The sequence below is a fragment of the Athene cunicularia genome (assembly GCF_003259725.1).
Source record: "Athene cunicularia isolate RWA chromosome 6 unlocalized genomic scaffold, athCun1 chr6_part1, whole genome shotgun sequence".
NCBI lineage: Eukaryota > Metazoa > Chordata > Aves > Strigiformes > Strigidae > Athene > Athene cunicularia.
In genome coordinates this window covers 8,204,311-8,223,047 of record NW_020799105.1, presented here as the reverse complement: position 1 = coordinate 8,223,047, position 18,737 = coordinate 8,204,311, and the positions used below count along the sequence as shown (strand labels likewise).

General features: G+C 36.4%; 1 protein-coding gene across 1 annotated transcript in view; it reads right to left on the bottom strand.

The window, feature by feature from the left end:
• TNKS2 (tankyrase 2) overlaps window positions 1-18,737 on the bottom strand; it is a 32,957-nt gene that overhangs the window by 14,019 nt on the left and 201 nt on the right. Inside the window, exons 2-18 of the mRNA XM_026851487.1 lie at window positions 18,084-18,156; window positions 12,785-13,059; window positions 11,720-11,815; window positions 11,354-11,390; window positions 10,995-11,070; window positions 9,561-9,655; window positions 8,283-8,349; window positions 6,328-6,514; window positions 5,326-5,447; window positions 4,721-4,812; window positions 4,560-4,638; window positions 3,402-3,573; window positions 2,640-2,719; window positions 2,118-2,263; window positions 1,534-1,699; window positions 1,018-1,237; window positions 499-608 (exon numbers count right to left, since the gene is read on the bottom strand). Coding sequence (XP_026707288.1) covers window positions 499-608; window positions 1,018-1,237; window positions 1,534-1,699; window positions 2,118-2,263; window positions 2,640-2,719; window positions 3,402-3,573; window positions 4,560-4,638; window positions 4,721-4,812; window positions 5,326-5,447; window positions 6,328-6,514; window positions 8,283-8,349; window positions 9,561-9,655; window positions 10,995-11,070; window positions 11,354-11,390; window positions 11,720-11,815; window positions 12,785-13,059; window positions 18,084-18,156 — 2,093 coding nt within the window. The remainder of the gene's footprint in view (window positions 1-498; window positions 609-1,017; window positions 1,238-1,533; window positions 1,700-2,117; window positions 2,264-2,639; window positions 2,720-3,401; window positions 3,574-4,559; window positions 4,639-4,720; window positions 4,813-5,325; window positions 5,448-6,327; window positions 6,515-8,282; window positions 8,350-9,560; window positions 9,656-10,994; window positions 11,071-11,353; window positions 11,391-11,719; window positions 11,816-12,784; window positions 13,060-18,083; window positions 18,157-18,737) is intronic.

Below are 18,737 nucleotides of genomic sequence, written 5' to 3'. Positions count from 1 at the left end.
GGACAGCCTACAATAAAATTCCAAATCCAGGGGAATTTGAAGGAAAAAAGCCTGAATTAGAACTTCCAGTTTGGTAAGTACTCCAACTGTTTTGATTAAAGACTTGATCCAAGCACAAAGATCCAGGAAGTGCAGAATAACAATTAGTGTCCCAACACCAACCAAGTAAGTGAAAATGAGATCTTGCTGATAAAATTCAACTGACACAGGTAAGGAAATGCATTTAATGGAACACCTTTCAGGCTGCTGGTTTTCTAAGCAGTCATGTTCAGAAAACTCAATTCTCTAAATTCCAACCATGATTTTACAAAATCAAGTCTTCACCTATACAATGAGCTGACTATGATAATTTTTTTTTGTGTGTTTTACAAATAAGATTACATTACAACTCAATGGCAAAAGCTTTCTAGCGAGTATTGGCTCACAATGCTGTCAATGAAATGTATCACTTTTATTTATATTTTAAAAAAATAAAGACTCAAAGTTTGAGATGTTTACCCCATAAGATGCTGCATTGTGCAGAGGAATCAAACCTCCTTTATCCTGTGCATTCACATCTGCTCCATGCTGTAGCAGGTACTCTGCAACCTCCAAATTGTTGTAACCAGCTGGAAGGTTGCAAAAGCACACAATAAATAAAACATATTCAAAGAAAAATCTTCAACAGGTTGTAGAGAAGTAGTAATTCACTTAAATACTTGAAAGTTAAGATGTTAATCCCAGTGAAGACAGTGTATTACCTATTAGTGAGGACAGCTTCACCCTATTTGGTTTTAAAAACTCTGTCAATAAAAAAATGAAAGATCCTCTTTGGCTAGTGAGAATAGGAAATTAAAGTCATTAAACACTTTAGAAGAGGAACACGGGATTAATATACATAAAAAAACCTAGGGGGTTTTTTAAGAGAAAATATAGAATCCCCTAGCTTGAGGCTACACTTTACACTTGCTTAGACATAGGAAAGTTCAACCACAGTAACCAGTAAGTCTGATCAAACCAGTTAAATAAAACACTGACCTGCTAAATGTAGCGGTGTTGAATGCCGTCCTTGCGTGTCTCGGCAGTTGACATTGTCAGGTGAACACAGCTTTTTTACTCGAGCCAAACAACCTTTCTTTGCAGCATCTAACAGAGCTGCGTCTCCTCTAAGAAGGTCTTGTATATCAGTATCACCATCTTTAACAAGGTCCAGAGGAGTATTTCCATCTCTGTTTTTCTTTGTAGGGTCAGCTCCATGCTGTGCACATCAAAACCAGGTGGTAAGTACATAAGTAGAATAAACACATTGCATTTTAGGCATTTTATGCCTTACTGAGCAAGTATGCTGACACATACTTGAATCCTTTAGAGAGAGCCTTCTATTTACAGTGTGAGAAAGTACAACATAGTTGCTAATAGTAACTATTGTACTGAAAACAAACTACAGTCATTCAGAAACCACAAACCACAAATCAATTTCTTAAAGAAGTCAAATCACATTTCAGACTGAACAAGAAAGAAAAGAATGTAACCCCTCACTATCATATGTAATACCTGTAACAGGAGTTTGCAAATCTCGTATTTTCCTTTTGCTGCAGCCTCATGCAAAGGAGTAAATTTCCACAAGTCAGCTACATTGACAACTGCACCATGTTTAACCAGCAGTTCTGCAACTTCATAGTGACCATATGAGCAAGCATTATGTAAAGGGACAAGTCCTCTGGAAGCAATTATAAAAAGAGAAAAATCACCTTTAAAAATTGGGTCTTTTTTCAAAGTGATCTAAACTTAAAACAAAATGCACCTTCAACAATCAAACCATAAAAAAAAATTTAAAAATAATTTCCCACAATAGTCTAATACAGTACAAATACCTACTACCAAAGTGGTAAAAATGCAATCAGCAGTACCACTGAAGTAAAAAAACAGGGCCAGAGAAATTCTTGATGGTCTAGTCTCAAGTACTGCAAAACACTTTTGTGGATATTCTGAACATCTTCATTCTAACAGAACTTTCCACAAAAACAAAAAAATGGAATTCCTGAATAAAGATGGCACGCTTATCAACTAGCGATATTCAAGAGCTGACAAATACCAGCAATTACAATTGCCAAGAAAATATACATTTGAATATTTACCCCTTATCTTTTGCATGCACGTCAGCTCCATGCTGAAGAAGATACTCAACAACGGATACCCTATTATATCCAGCTGCAAAATGAAGAGGTGTAGACTGACGTCCTTCAATATCTCTGCAGTTCACACTTTGAACTGTACATAGTTTCTGTGGAATCCCCAAAATAAAACATACATCACTATATATAGTGTTGGCACAGTTTTAAGTTGAAAAAATGTTTTAATTAAATGAAAGTTTATTTCTTCATTTATTTTTACATAAAACCTTTACTTTTCACATATTGTGACCTAAGAAAAAAATAATTAAATAATCCCTCCTCCCAAATCCACACCTGTGTCTTTTCACACTAAGTCAAAACTTCTGGATTACATTTTGTCATCTGTAACATTTGTGCAATAGAGAGGTTCTAGAACAGGGATCACAACTCTAAAGCAGTCAGTGAAGGGCTGTTTGATTTCCTGTTTAGAGAAATTATAGTTTGGAATATAATTTCCTCTTATTTTTTGGACAGGTTTAAGCTTACTTTTACAGTATCCACATCTCCAGCCTTTGCAGCCTCCAGCAACTGTCGATCTGCATCGGAATTACCTAACGGGATGCCTTCTGCAAAATAAATGAGGTTGCAAGACAGGTAAGTGTATGTAGTTGAAGGAATTTGTTAAGACAGGAAAACATTTGAGTATTTCAAGTATTTTCCCTTAAAAAAAAAGTTAACCAATTACAGACAAGTTTTGTCTTTTCTTACTACCTACAACTGTAGCTATTAGCCCTTACAAAGTTGCCTTCAGCAACATGCTTCCTATCCATCTTGAAATACTGTGGAACCAAATATTCGTATTAGTTTCAGAATTAGACTACATCAAACAGCTTACCTATGTGTATAATGTCCAAACCTTACTCTTGAAAATCCACATACCCTGCTGCCTCTGCTCAGACTTACAAAGCAGCCCCTCTCCCTACATAATGATTTTTTCAAAATTATTCCAGGTGGTTAGACCATGAAACATTCTGAGATTCTCTGACAATCTGTGTAGCTGAATACTAGAGTGTAAATGATATTGTTAACTACACCTAGAGCAGGCATTCTCTGTGGATGTGGTTATGGAACAAGAACTACAAAACTCAGTCCTGTCTTTTGTAGAAAGTTGGGGTTTTTTTGGTTTTGGTGTGGTTTTTTTTTTTTTTTTCCTTTTGTTCACTATTATTTCTCAACAGCACTTGAAATGACAAGTAAAATGATGCACCACATTACTTCAGAAGTGGATCTTGAACAAATCAGTTGTACCTTGTAGTAGCTGTTGCACACTTTCAGTCCCCATTTGTAAGGCTGTAAAGCCCTGCAGAGACACAATGGAAGGATCACACCCAGAACTCAACAGCAACCTGCACGTCTGAAGATGACCACAATGTGCCGCTCTATGAAGAGAAGTCTGGCCAAGATTATCTAACGCATTAACCTAAAAATAACACAAACAAGAAATATTACCATCAAAACTTAATCTTAAAGTTGCTTTCGTTGTTGACTGGGAGAGTTTCACAAACATCATTCTTACTTTAATTAAAAGAACAGAATATTTCCAAAGGTCAGGACATATCAAAAGACAAAAATCTAAATAAAAGCAGTTCATAAAGTTATAACTACATTTACTGAGAAAGAATAGTCTCCCTTTTAGAGGCATGTGAATAATCATCTGTGAAACAGTTACAGCAATTTTACCACATACAGAAGTAGGCCAGTATTTTGCTCATGGCAGCATAAATCCTCAGTGCCAACATGCAGAACAGCTTTTACCTGCATTGGCTTATTGTGGTTTTCAGATTGAAGACTCTCTATATGTTTCAGTCAAGATGTACTTAACAATATAAAACCCTGCACCCAAAGGTTCCTTGTATTCCCTACTATTTCTCTGGTTTTGTTCATTGCTTTGGAAACGTCACAGCAGTCAGGCTGCAATCAAATTTCCATGAGAGATTCAACTCCTAGTTTTACTCCACTTTTTTGTGGGAATTTGAACTAAACACTATGTTATGAATTAACATTTTGCCTTCACTGTAATTTTTACTGCACAGAACACCACATAAAGCATGCCTGTTGTATAGTTCAGTCAAGCTTCTTGTTGTTTATACATATCCCCTACTTTCTTTTTTTTTTCCTTAAGCATTTCACTACTGCTGCTGGACAATGAAGCATCAAATAAGACACTCTACAAGCTTTCAGTTAACAGTGAGAACTACATCTGCACTTCTCAGAAAACAGGACCAAAAAAACAATGCCTCAATGTACTGATTGACTGATGGCTTATGTCTTAAGCATATAAATCTACAACCTTCCGAAACAAATTATCTTAGAAAAGTCTATCTACTCAGCTGTCCATTCTCATAGTATGAAAACCTATATAGCAGGCAAACCTCAACAAAAAGAAGCATGAATAGTAGTTCATACCTTAGCTTCATGTTTCACAACTACTTCAACAACATCATTATGAGCCTTTTCTGATGCCACATGCAGAGGAGTCAAGAAGCTTAAAAAAAAAAAAAAATTAAGACGTTTTTTGCAACATCTTGTAACTGAACACTTAAGAGTATTCATTTGTAATCACTCACTCTTTTGTTTTTTCATTGATGTTGGCTCCTTTCCTCAGCAGCAATTCACATACTTGTTTTCTCTTAGGATACGGAGATGCAGCAGCACAGTGCTGAGAACATTAAAAATTGTGGCATTAACAACTAGCTAGCAATATACACGTTTTACTGCTTGCCGATCACCTGGCAGTTAAGAGCTGGTTGTGCGCAAAGTCAACAGAAAAAAACCTAAAACACGTAAAAGCTTATTCATTCAGAAGATTCTACATGGGCTTTTGGATGTACTCTGGTATTTTTCAGAGGTCCTCTCCAGTAACTGCTGGAAACCTTCAAGCTTTACACACAAAGTTAACATATGTAGCTTGTTGCTGCTTAAAACTAGACCTATTCTACAGAAAAACAGTCATTTAGACAATCTAAATTAAACAGGCAATTTAGAATAGTCTTAACATTAACCTTAAGGACAAAATATTAACCAATGTTATTTGTTTAATTAGACACTGGGTGTTCCAGGTCAGTCTGAATTATATTGTTTGACACTGAAATTTTTAGTTCTAAACTATCACCTAGTATGTTTAGGTCAGCCACAATATATGCAAAATAATTAATAAATCCTGAGATATTACCAATGCTGTCTCATGTGTTTGAGGATGCTTGAAGTTCACTGTCTCCAATGAAAGATGTTTCTTTATACGAGCTACATCTGATTCTCTTGCAGCCTGTAGCAATGAGTGACCTTTGAATTCATCTTTAAAAAGAAATAAATACATACCAGAAGGTTACACTCCTTAAACTGAGAAGGATCAAGAAGACTGTTTCTTTCAGTTAGATAAAAATATTCATTTTATTCAGTAAGCCATGGTGCAGACATTTCCAACTCGGGCTTATTACATCACTTGACAGAACTTGTTAGCTAAGTCAAAACACTACAGGAATGTTCTTTGTTTCTAAACCAAAACCAGAGACATCCAAACTGGCTGAACAAGATTTATTTCACTCACCACTGTTCTAGGTTTCACGCTTTGCATATGTACCAATTCAAGCATATATAAATCTCAACTTCTGACCTGCCTTTAGAAAACCATTTCTGAATGCTAACATTATTCACTGATAATTTCTGTACATATCCCAGGAAGTTATTGTTTGACCACTCAAGAAAAGAAATTGAAGTAATTCTTTTCAACTCCTTAAGTTTGTGGGACAAAAATCAATGCTTCATCAATTTCTTTGTATTTTTAGTGATTGTGGCATACTCAACATATTCAGCATTCTAAACAGTTATGTCTTTTCTTCAAAGTACAGTGGAATAAAAATGAGTATTTCAGCAGTTGATGCAATAACAGGAGAAATTATGCAAAATGAAAGGTCGTGAGGGAAAGCGTGTATTCAGGGAAGAAAAGCCACAAAACCCACATGACTAAAATTGACAATAAAATTATTTTAAATACCTATATTCAGAAAATCTTGCAATCTCAAATTACAAGGAATGAAATTTACTGTCCAACCCTGCACAATTGCTTGGAAAGTGTAAGCATTTTCCAAATCTCATTTCTGTCAGGTTACTGTCTAGGCAACCTACATACACACTGCAATCTATAACTGTAGAACTGACCTCACTTTATACTCACATGCTAATCGTTCTTTTAATTGGGGTGTTGGAGCCAAATCAATGGTGCTTTTGTTGTGACAGTTCAACAGCGTTGGGTCAGCACCATAACTTAACAAAAGAGAACATACTTCCACCCTGTTCTTAGAAGCTGCTTCATGCAGAGGGGTGAATTGCCACAGATCCATTGCATTCACACATGCTCCATGCTTGAAAGGGAAAGGGGTAAAAAAGATGCGATATCAAAACCAGATAATTAGAAAAAGACTTCTGTCATTAGTTTCAACACAACAGACTTAAGAAAATAAATAAATAAATAAATAAGTGCTTGTATGTAAATTGTATCCAAGACATTCTCCAAACTTTTCAATATAATGCAACATTTCAGCACACTGCAGTTTTTAATCCCATAGTGTCTCAGAGGTACATTCAAAGAAGCAAAAGGCAGGCTAATCTCTTCAGACTTCCTCCAGCATCTCTAAAAGGAGAGTAGCTCTGCTACATGTCAAATCACAAAAAGAGCCTAATTCATATACTCCAAATCACCTTTGAACAAGCCCCTGTTTCTTGTTGCTCTAGAAAAAGTACAAAGTGAACAGTTGCACTAAGATAAATACATGTTCTGTGAATAACCCACAAGATTATGAATGTCAAGGTATCTAGAAGGAGATAGGTACTCCAAGTTGACTTAAACTCAAAACATTTAAGTACATAGTTCTGCAAGTAATACTTCTGGATGATTAATGTCTGTGTAATTCTTCTCTAGTAACATTCTGTGTGCACCCTGAGTTCTGTGTGTAAGCAAGTCTGATAGGACATGCTCCTTCCCATTGCTCCCATTAAAGCTGTAAGGCTTTGTGAAAAATAATTCAAGATTGACTGGAACAGAAATCCAACAGGGAATACAACTCTAGCTTAACAGTTAAGACATGTAGTAGCATCTAGGCAAGAGGAGAGTTTTTTGTACAGTACAACTGTAAAGATGTACTTTACAACTGGCCTCTGAAGTGATACAGAGAAATGATTACTATTTGAGTTGTAGAGTTTTTTTTCCATGAAACAGAATTATAGAAAATACCTTGACTATTTATACTTACTACAATATATGCTTACTGCAGTGATTTTTTTTTTTTACTTAATTTTTGCTAAATAGAAAGACACATCGAATTAGTGGGGACTGAGACACATAGGATAGAATAACAAGAGCTATTCACTGAGCATCCAAACATCTAGAGTTATCTAACAGAACACTTCCAGCTCTTAAAATGATCATCATTTGCTGTAGCAGCTGAGAGTGGGTAGAGTTCAGAGGTCCCCTGGTGGACAACATTCACAGATTTTTGCAGGCCACATCTTCGAGCCACTAGTTTAATACATACCATAGTTTATCTTCAAGGTTAACATAATCCAGATAAAACACCTCAGTTCTCACAGATCACTTATGTTAGGAACACTGACACATTTTTCTTTCTTTGAGGTGAAGGCTACAATTCAGGGTCAGAACTAATGTCATAAAGTTCATTCCCTCAGGAGACTGATTACTCATTAAACATCTTTACTAGTATTCTTCTCAAAAACCTCTTATTACTGTCTTCTCAAATATTTTTCTATTGTCAAACTCAAAATATTGCTCTTTTATTCTGGGTTTTGTTTTGGTTTGGTTTTGGGTTTTTTTTGTTTTCCCTGCAGGTTTTTTGGGGTGAGAGTGGGAAGGTTGAGATAAAAAAGTATTTACTTGGTGGTACAAAAACATTAAACTTTGGAGCACAGAAAGCACATTTACAAGATAAAAAGTTTCTCTGCAAGCAGAAGATTCTGTAGCTCCAGCTTAATAATCACTAAAATGGAGAGCAAAAGCCATCTATAATTAAGTTCTGTAAATCTAAGTACAAAATTAAAGAAATACGCAACTTGCATTAGTCTATTATACATGGTTCTTATTTAACAATATGCAACTTAATCTCTTCAAAGACCAACCTTTACTAGAAGCTCTGTTACTTCATAATGACCATAGGAACAGGCATTGTGAAGTGGCACCAAATCTCTATACAGGAGAGAAAGGGGGAGGATGATTATCTTAGTATGCATATTTCCATTCCAAATGCATCTGTAACATTGCAAATGGTACTACGTTGCACCTTGCACATTTTACAAAAATAGTATCAGAGATCTTCAGATGAAGTTGAGGGGAAATAAATTGAAGAAGCCAGAAAATCCTATCAGCATTTTTCAGAAAAATAAACACTTAAAATAACCGGAAGATGAGAAATTAATTGCACTGCTTTACTGCAAATGAAATGGTTCTGCTCAGGCTCAACCCTAAGCAGGAAGAACTATCTGCAGGGGATTTTCAGGACTGACAGTAATTACTTCCTTTTTCACAAGAATGTTGCCATAAGATTATCTTCTCCTTTGGAACTAAAGAAGTCTTTGGCTAATGTTTAAGTAACTGTACAATATTAAGTAACTGTACAATAATCTACAGTAACAGTAGAGCTACAGAGGTTTGAAAGCCAGCTTCAAACTCTCTCAATCCTAGTTATCTCAGGAGCAAATGAGAAATTGCTCAAAGTGCATTCTTTCACTGTGGGCTAGGTAAGGGAGAAACAGCAAAAGTGAATGCCAACCCCAAGGGGACAATTAAAGCTGTCTGATCAGGTAACTATTTATGTAGCTGTGAAGTGATCCTAGGAAAAAGAAGGAGTAAGAGTTTGCTTTCCATAATCTTTAATGTACTTAAATATACATTTTAAAAGCGGGGTTTTCATTATTTTATGTAACTAAATAAACTTAGCATGTCTATATATCACTACATTTCCTGACATAACAACCAAATGCTTAAAAATGTAGTCCAAATAAAACCTATGGGAAACAGATCTTCAATTTTTATCACATTCTTTGCAAAAAGAAACAACAGAAATTTAAAAGTAGAAAGAAAATTAAGATTTATTCAATCATCGAAATACCTGCTGACTTCACAGTGGTGTATGAACATATTTTATTAAACAACAGATAATAATCTGACTCGTGATACCCAAAAGGCAGAATGTTCTATGGTCACCTCAATATGGAATCTACTGATTGACAAGTCTTAAGCCTGTACACATTGCATTTTTGTCATAACAGAAAAGTTAAAGATGGCATAATGGTCTCAAGTTAGAAATCCTTCACGGTTAAAAAAGTATGATTATTCTTGACTTCATCTAAATTTTTAACAAATTCTGTTTATTCTGAACAAAGGAAAAATGAACATACCCTTTATCCTTAGCATGCACGTCAGCACCATGTTGCAGTAAGAGCTGTACTATTTTTACACGGTTATACCCAGCTGCTAAATGTAAAGGAGTAGACTGAAATGAGAGAATGTAGAAGTAATCAGTAACATAAAATCAAGGGTTGATTTTATATTTTTTTTGCCAAAACTTGTTAACAGTACTAATTACTGAAGTCCATGAAGTACTTGCAACATTTAAAAAAAATCAGGGTGATTGAATCAGACATTTGATAACTATGTTCATTCTTTACTGACTACTCTCATTAGTCAGTATTTATGATGGTCATCATAAACATAAATCCTGAATTTACTCCATCACTAACACATTCTTGCAACGAAGGCCTTCCTAAAGGATTTTTGAGTCCTGCAGTCCATTTTTATCTTTTAGCCTACCATAACCATAAATACATTGCTGGGACAAACTACGTCCCTTGTGGAAGGGGAAGTAAGATGCCATTAGAAAGAACAACTGGTAATTCATAAAGAGACCTCCCTGACAATCAACAGATTATATTTAAAAATTAACAACAGAGATTGTTATCCACATCTGTGAGTGCTGTCAGTGAAGTATGAGGGAAACAATGTTCTCTTCTAAATTCTCTCCCTCCACAGTGCAGTTGGATAACTGCTCTATGATCTCTTCTAAAAAATGCACTCAGGCATACCCATCAGCATCACCAAGAGCACAAATTAGTGAAGAGAAATCTTATCCTGTATCATTTATAAACCCAACAACTGATCTGGGTTTGTACAGTTCCTAGACGATGTGTTTCATAATTAGAAAATGAGAAAATAGAGATGCATATGTGTTTTGGATATCTCAGTATCTTACTACAAAGCCTTAAACAGGGAAACTCACTCAAACAAAACTTAAGTGAATGAGTACATATACTTAATGAGAACAACGAGGATGCCAAAAATTGAATCTCAATAATCTGAACCTTCAGTAGAGTAGAGGCCGAACCCAGGAGACTATCAGGACATTTAGAAAGGAGATTTTGAACATTTTTCTTATAGTTCCTTACCAGTACATATAGCGATAAAAAGCTTGTTCCCAAAACAGCAGTGGTAACCTGTCTAGGGTGTATGGCAAATAAGGGGCCTGTGTGTTTCTGTCTGTGATAGGAACAAGAATCTATGAAAAGGCATCCCTTCGTTATCACTGCAGCTATGAAGATCAAACTTCCAAATGAACAGGTGTTTACTGCTCCTAGATGGAAATACCTATATAGCCCTTTTAAGGTTAAAAAACAAATAAAAAAAATCAGCTCGCTGCTAAAGAGATACAATCTTATTTTTCCATCTATATTAAATAGATAGATTCTGTATGTTTAGAATTCTTAAAATCTGGTTCAATAATAACTGCGAAACATGTAAGAGAAAACTAATTTTAATCTTGTTTTAAACAAAAATACCTTCCTGCCGTCACTTGCATGACAGTTAACATTTAACGGTGTAAGAAGAGACATCATCTTTTCTTCATTACCATTCCTGAAAAACAAGATGTGAAATGGGCAGAAATATTTTTATGCCAGTTTTCAGCAGCTTACTATGTTTTTTTTATTTTTCCTTGCTATATATTCACTTCTGTATTGTCAGCATTAAAGAGAAAACAAAAATGCATTTATATAACTATTTTTGTAGATTTATTCACAGGCTACAGCCAAAGCTTAGCATCTAGGTGGAATGTCAGCTCAAAACCAATATACACATATTCACTACATACAATTCTGAAAATATAACTAAATTCCAGATATCTTCCAAACATGCATACCTGGCACTTTCTAAGAGTTCATCTTTCTTGTATTCACCTGGAAGACAAAAGGGAGTTTCTTAAGTTGTTAAATAAACATATATATATATATATATATATGTGAAGTCCACTGCTTACCCTGCTCTTTCATAATTTTGGAGAACATAAGTGCTAAAAATTTGACAGTCCATTACTGAACTAGCACAATAAACTATTTATCCAGAACACATCCCACAACTGAGATGATGAAGACCATATGGGAATTTCTATTTAGAATGATAAAACAGAGAGAAGTTGAAGTAATATCAGAAAGACAAACACCATAATACTATATTACATTAATTTGACTGTTATTAGTCATAATGTAATCTAAAGATTATCACTTACCAGTCAGCACTGCTTTTGCAGATGGGTCTGCTAAATCCAGAGCTGTTCTTCCATCTGTGTTCCGGATGGTTGGTTCAGCACCATGCTGCAGCAATACTACAAAATGCCAAAGTTTTCCATGAGTAAACAATTCTGTAAGACAAGGCTTACGAGATGTATCATTACCGTAAGCCGCAAACAACAAAATAAGTATTCAGTTACTGATCCTAACTTCCCCTCTCAAATTTTTAATGTCAGAATTCCTTCATGTCATCTGTGAACAGTTTAACTACTGAAACATGTCTAGACATGTTTTATGAGAAAAAAGCAGAGTAGAAATGGAACAATCACAGCCTGGCCAGCCTGGCAGGAGGCAGTCTCAGTTGAAAGACTGTGTGACTGACACACCACCAAAAACAGTAACTACCTCCCATCAGATCCAGAGCATGCTGTCTCAGATCCACAAGTGGCTATGCCCTAAACTGTACATAGCAGGAGCAGGCCATGCACCTTGCACTCATACTGGGGCCAAACTGGCAACACTATGTACACAGCTATCCAGACGTGCTCCTTAATAAAATAAATGAGAACAAACCACACAATAAAAAAATTCATTTCTTGACCACGTCCTACATCTTCCTAACTCTGAAGAACTGTATAGACAAAACAAGTGGTCAATATAACTGAAGTTTAGCTCCTATCCTTAACTAAGTTAACATGGCTCATATACAGAGACATAACGAATCCATTATTAAAACCAGTTTTGTTCTTTTCACTGTACTGCGAGTAGCAGCAGAAGGCAGCGTAAGAGCTTAGGCTGAAGTAGAAGAGAATCTAGCTTCATCATGTCACTCTAAAGCTCTTCCCCCATGATGTCAATGTGAACCTTCACACTTGGACAATTGTCAAAAATATATCTAAAAACTTATTTCTTATAAAACTGGCATATGAATTTCAGTTTATCAACGATTTTTAGTTTTAATCCTTACACCAGCCATAGCTTCACAGAGTAAAAATTGTCTTTAAAGGCTCTTGATTTTTCACAGTGAAAAGAAATTAGTCACAGGAAGAGTGGGATAAAATTACCAATGCAGACATCTGTTTTGCCCTTAATGGCAGCTTCATGAAGAGGAGTGTAATTCCAATTATCCCGAGCATTAGGATCTGCACCATGCCGCAAGAGAAGATTGACAACTTCAGCATGACCAAAGGAGCAAGCATTGTGAAGAGGAATAAGGCCTCCATCATCCCGTGCGTGGACATTGGCACCACTTTGAAGTAAATATTCAACTACATCCTTCCGACCAAAACCTGGAAGAGATAAAGGGAGGAAAGGTGTCAGGGTGGGGTAAGAGAATTCCCTGTCCAGCATACATAGATTAAAACAACAAACTTAAATAACAATAACCACTCTAAATAACAATCACAAGTGGCATTCTTTACTAAAGGAACATTTACACACTAAGGCTATTTTTAAAACCCCTAAAAAATAGATTAAAATCAGTGGAAAATAATATTCAAGATTACCGTAACAATATTTTGATAGGGCTCCCATGAGTCAACAGCTTCTTGAAAACATAACAAAAAGAACAAAACACTGAAAACAAAACCTCTTTTTTAGTCACTTTATATGGCTGAACAATATTTTGTATGATACTCTGCCAACCCACAGCCAGTTTGTGGATGGACCAATAGATGAGCCCTGGGAGCAGTAAGGATGACACTGGCTACAAGCCAGAGCAAGTACAATTCACATTCTAAGCTTTAAAAAAAAGCTTCATATAACATGAAAAGTATTTTTTAAAAAACAAGCAATGTGTTTCTGTAAAAAGAAAGCAAGCAGCACTGCTCTCAGGTTGAAACTAGAAGCATGGCCATTTGCTTTCTAAGGAATAATTAACATGATGTTCACACAGTTTCCATCTTTGAAATAATCACTTAAGAAAACCATTAGAGATGTAACAAGTTTACCTGAGAACATTCTCTATTGAAGAAATTTATTGTGGGAGTATGCACAAGCCTAATTTAAAGATATTAATAATGCCTATTTTCAGTGATATCTAAAACAATTATAAATATTTGATCATGAATGAAGCACAAAAATGATCTTATACATTCTGAGGCACTTCTTTACAAACCTGTTATTCAAGTTTATACACAACAAAAAAGTACACCCACTTGTACATTTGGGGCCAGAAATGTATCATAATTAAGGTAATTACTCTTATAAGCCCATTCTATAGCTACTATTGTTTAATTTCAACTGTTATGCGCATTTATATAAAAGCAAATAAACCAGGACATCAAACTGTATATCTCTATTTTCTAATATCTTCCCAAGAGGCCAGAATAACAAGACTTCTGGCTTGTAGCCATTATGTCCATATGGTTATGTTTCAAAGGCCACTGCCTACAGAAATCCCTCAAAGACTTCACAAAAGTCTCTTTGGGTCTCAGGGATTATCAGGGCAGGTAAAAGCCATATTTTGGTATATATTAGACTTCTGCCAATTAGCTTCTGGGAACAACTCACATGTGCAGAACTTGCTCTTCCTTAGTTTAAATATCTGAGTTGCAATCCATTTTCCTGGGTGGGAATGAAGGCTTGAGTTTTTGCTTCAGACTGAAGCACCACACAGCTGCCAATGGCAGTGATACTCAGATTGTGGCAAATTTAAACTCTGTTACAAATCATTCCTGGAAGGTCAGGAGGTAGTTTTAAGTCCCTGCAACCATAACCCAGAAATGATGTTTATTCCTGGTAACTACTGAGCATTTCAGTGACAGTCACAGAAGTGTATGAGAAACGTCAGATTTTAGTTAGAACTCAATGTTTTAGTTTAGTTGCAACTTAAGTTTTTCATAGCATATTCTTCACTAAATCTGACTATTCAGTAAATCCTTCTCCCAGACTGACAGCAAGTGAAATCCTGGAGCAAGAAGCACTTTCACCTTCGCTATTCAGAGCTCAAAAAACAAACATTGCTATTACTAAGCCATTTCTAAATCCTACTTGTTAAGAGGAGATCTTGTATGCAAGCTGTATATGCCAAAGATGAAAAGGCCAGAAAAAGTATTTAGAAAAGCCGTTTTAAAATTCTATCTTTCCTTCTCTTCCCTCAAAAGTCTGGTAAGGAACCACATTCCTCACAGATTTCTGACTGTTATAAAAATAATTTTATGTGAAACATTTGAATCCCAGAATGAACTCCAAGGTATTTTCAGGCAAGTCACACGACTGTATTGGTGATGTGCTTCAATTCTTCAAAATACATTACTAATAATACAAATCATAGCTTGCTAGCACCTTGACTTCAATAGAATCACTCACTGTACAGCAAATTCACTTTTGAGTCTCATCATTACAGTTACCCATTTTATAACTAACAGAAGGCACCTTGTCTGAGAACGGGAGCTCAGCACACTTGAGATGAGAACTAGATCAGACATATGGTCCATGGAAAACCGATTTATCTGCACAGGCACAGCAAACCACATTCACTGCACATGCATGCATAATCCTGCTGCCAAAAAAAAAATTCAGTACCTATACAATAGATAATCATGCAGCCATATTGTCTACACAGTAAATTATTCTCATAATATTCAGCATATTTCTCATTCTTAAATACATTTCGCTTTCATAACTAGATATTACAAATTATTACTTTTCTTAAATGTGTTCTCCTGATTTATGTCTTCAAAATCTAAAAAAAATTCTGTTTCTAGGTTGAATGTATATTCAAAATTTGCTAAATTCTTCAAAGATCTACTCAGATGAGACTTTTCACAAGTGCCAGTCTCCTGCAAACATATCAAAGTTGTTATTTGATGACAGCCTGCTTGGTATAATATTTCAGTATCAAAAAATGTTTTCCACAACTGCTTTAGTTATCTTAGAAAAGCTACTGATCAAATTGTCTATCCAGAATTACACATCTGATAGTTAAACCACTCATTCTTGTAAAAAAGACATTCCTGTTGCACAAAGCTTTGATGTGTAGCCGTGTTTTTGAATGCAAAATGCCAACCTTAGCAGGAATCAATACTGTAATTGAAAAGCAGCTGTAGTAAACCTCATTCTAGGCATAGAGAATTCACATGGATGCCCTCTATTTAGTACATAGGTTCAATCAGATACAGTTAATGAGCATGCCATAGCTTCTCTCTGCAAAGCCTGCATCCATTCGAAAAATACTCAAGTATAGCAATACCCCTAAACTACCTGTAGTTATTTCAATGCTGAGATTTTTATAACTTCTCTTCAGCACTGAGTGCACAGCAGGGATTCCTTACTTCCCTGTGGAAGCACCTGTGTAAGAGGGCACCAAGATGGAAAGTATTTTCTCATTTTCAGAAGAATGTATGTGTATAGAGAAGGTGGTCAAACTCTGCAGGATGGTCCCTCCCTCTTGTTTTCACCGAGTGCAAAGAGGGGACCAGCTTTTGCTGAAACAGGGAAGGGCTACGACCTAGTACTGTAACAGTTCCTCTTTGCCATTAGTACACAGCTCCAAAGACAATTTCAAGACTTTAAAAAAAAAAATTGTCATTTTTAGGGGATGGTGAGGTTTTTTGGCTCTTGAGCTTCTATCAAAAGACCAACTAAAAGGTATCACAGTTTGCAACTGTGCAAGATAACTGCCTCATCATCTTTATTTCCTATTGCAAAGCAGAAGGGCTGCTCAGGGCTTTCAGCTGACACTCTTCTACCATCTATGATAACCGAGTAACTCACTGCACTCATTCCCCCCAAATTAGCAACTTTTAGCTGACAAATCCTGAACATTAATCACAATAGAAACTTGTAGCTGTAATTTTTTTAAAAAAAATTATTTACAGTCACTGCTGTGCCATAATTGACATTCACCTAATTTTGACTGGATGAAACAAGTGAGCTCCAATTCTTCTTCTCTGCCCCAGGTGTTCATTTTTTAGATGAATTTTAGTTTGCAGGAAGGGCATATTGCTTCCTGTCATGTGCCTAAATCTTTCTGATACTTTCATGTTTCACTGAAAAGGATTGACTTGAGAAACTATATGCAGCTGATGGCAATGGAAGGCTGAACCTATTGCATGCTGTGAAGGTGGGCTCTTGACTTAAACTTCAGTAAAACTTATCAACTACACACACAGCTGTGTACTACAAAATCCTAAGTGCAACCTTCAGCAAGATCCCAGCATGTACTACTTGTAATAATGACACATGCCCAAGGAGGGTTTCCAATATTTTTAAAAATATATTTTAAAATCCACCTTTGGATTGATGAATGACACATGGAAAAAGAGGAATTTGTTTTATTTCTTTAAACTGCCAGGTAAGATCTGGGAAATTAAAAAATGGAACCCAAGTTCAGACCCCAGAATACCACTTAAAAAAAAGGAAAATACAAAACCTATCTTCATATTTCAGCTCCACCTCTTCCACAAAACAAACCTTGAAACAGAATGCAACTAGTCAGAGAAGTTTTGTAAAGTATTTTCCACCGAGCCACTTAGGCTAAAGAAAGCAAGAATACAACAGACTTTTTCTTCTACTTCCTGGAATGTAATTCCTTTAGAGAGAAGACAAAAGAAGCTAGTATTACTCCAACTGTGACTAATGGGGAAAAAGCAAAACAAACAAACAAACAAAAAAATCGCAACATGCAGGAGTTACTTATGTCCATCTTTCACACTGAGTCTATTGCAGATAGGCTGACAACAAGCAGAGTTCTACCTGATGCAGTGGAAGAGTGCTAAATCAAGCAATTAACAGAAGAATTTTATGTCACATGTTAACCAGAGACACTTGGCATCTCCTACAGTTTTGTGAGAGGAGCAATTAATTTCTCTGTATCAAGTCTGAAGCAGAGGTAAGCATGGCAATGGCCTCTCCCATTTACACATTCACCTGTTTAACATCAGAAGTCTAACAACTACATGAACTTAGTGCTATGCATTTTTTAAAAGAAAAGGCTTTCTATAGGTCAGGAATTCTTATTTTTAAAGTCAAGATAGATCACTTCTGTCCAGAGAGATAAACGACATCGCTGTATTGCATGATGAACTCCTTAGGCACTAAAAAACCAACAAAAAAGAGAAAACACCTCACTTCTCCCAAATGCCGTAAAACATACTAATTTGTTTAGAAGTGCAGCTTATTAGTGATCAGGCAGGACTGCTACATATAAAAAGATAGCTGTAAAATTGTTTTCCTCTGACAGTGTATTTTGTCTCCCAAGCTCTCGCTGATCAAGTTTTTTAAATCCATGAAATGCAGCCATCCTGAAGAGGCTTTCAAGAAATTCTTAGACCTGTTAGATCTACTGAATATGAGGAAAGGACACCTTAAGTAGAAACCTCTTCCAAAACAATCCAGTGAAGAAACAAACACCTTTATTACCATTCATACTGTTTAGCTAAAAAGAAGCTGCCGTCTTCTGCAGCCTGCCAGCCTTGGGGTCCTACATCTAACACTGTAATCAAAACAAGCAAAATGAAAACAACAGTCACAGTCAGGTCTTTGTCTGAAAAGGTGGGATACAATCTTCTGGCCTGTTGCCAGCGATAGCAGTTGTTCTGTGATGTCAGTTGTTTGTGTCTCTAAACCCCGAATTAACAAAGTCTATCTGTTAACCATAAGAATGCAAAAAGCCTATAAAGGGTGTTAGCTGACAGACACCCTTCATGGGCGAAGCTCTAAAAATGAGCAGGCCTGCTGAAATCAATGGAAACAGTAGTGGGGACATGTCACCTGCCAGAGCTCACATGCCACAACACGAACAGCCTAAACCAGAGTCCAGATGTCCTCAACACCAGCTGACTTTTTTAAAAATAAAAGAGAAGAAACAAGACGCCACCTGTACCACTCAGCTACCACCACCGCGTGGCTAATCAGCCACGGGAGAGCGGGCGTTGCACCTACAGACGGCCACAGCCACGGGCCGGGCGCCGGATGCACGGGGGGCTGGGGGGGCGGCGAAGCACTCCGACCCCCGCGCTGCGCCCAGGCCCACGGGGAAGCAGCGCACCGAGCGACCCCCGCGGTCCGGCCGGG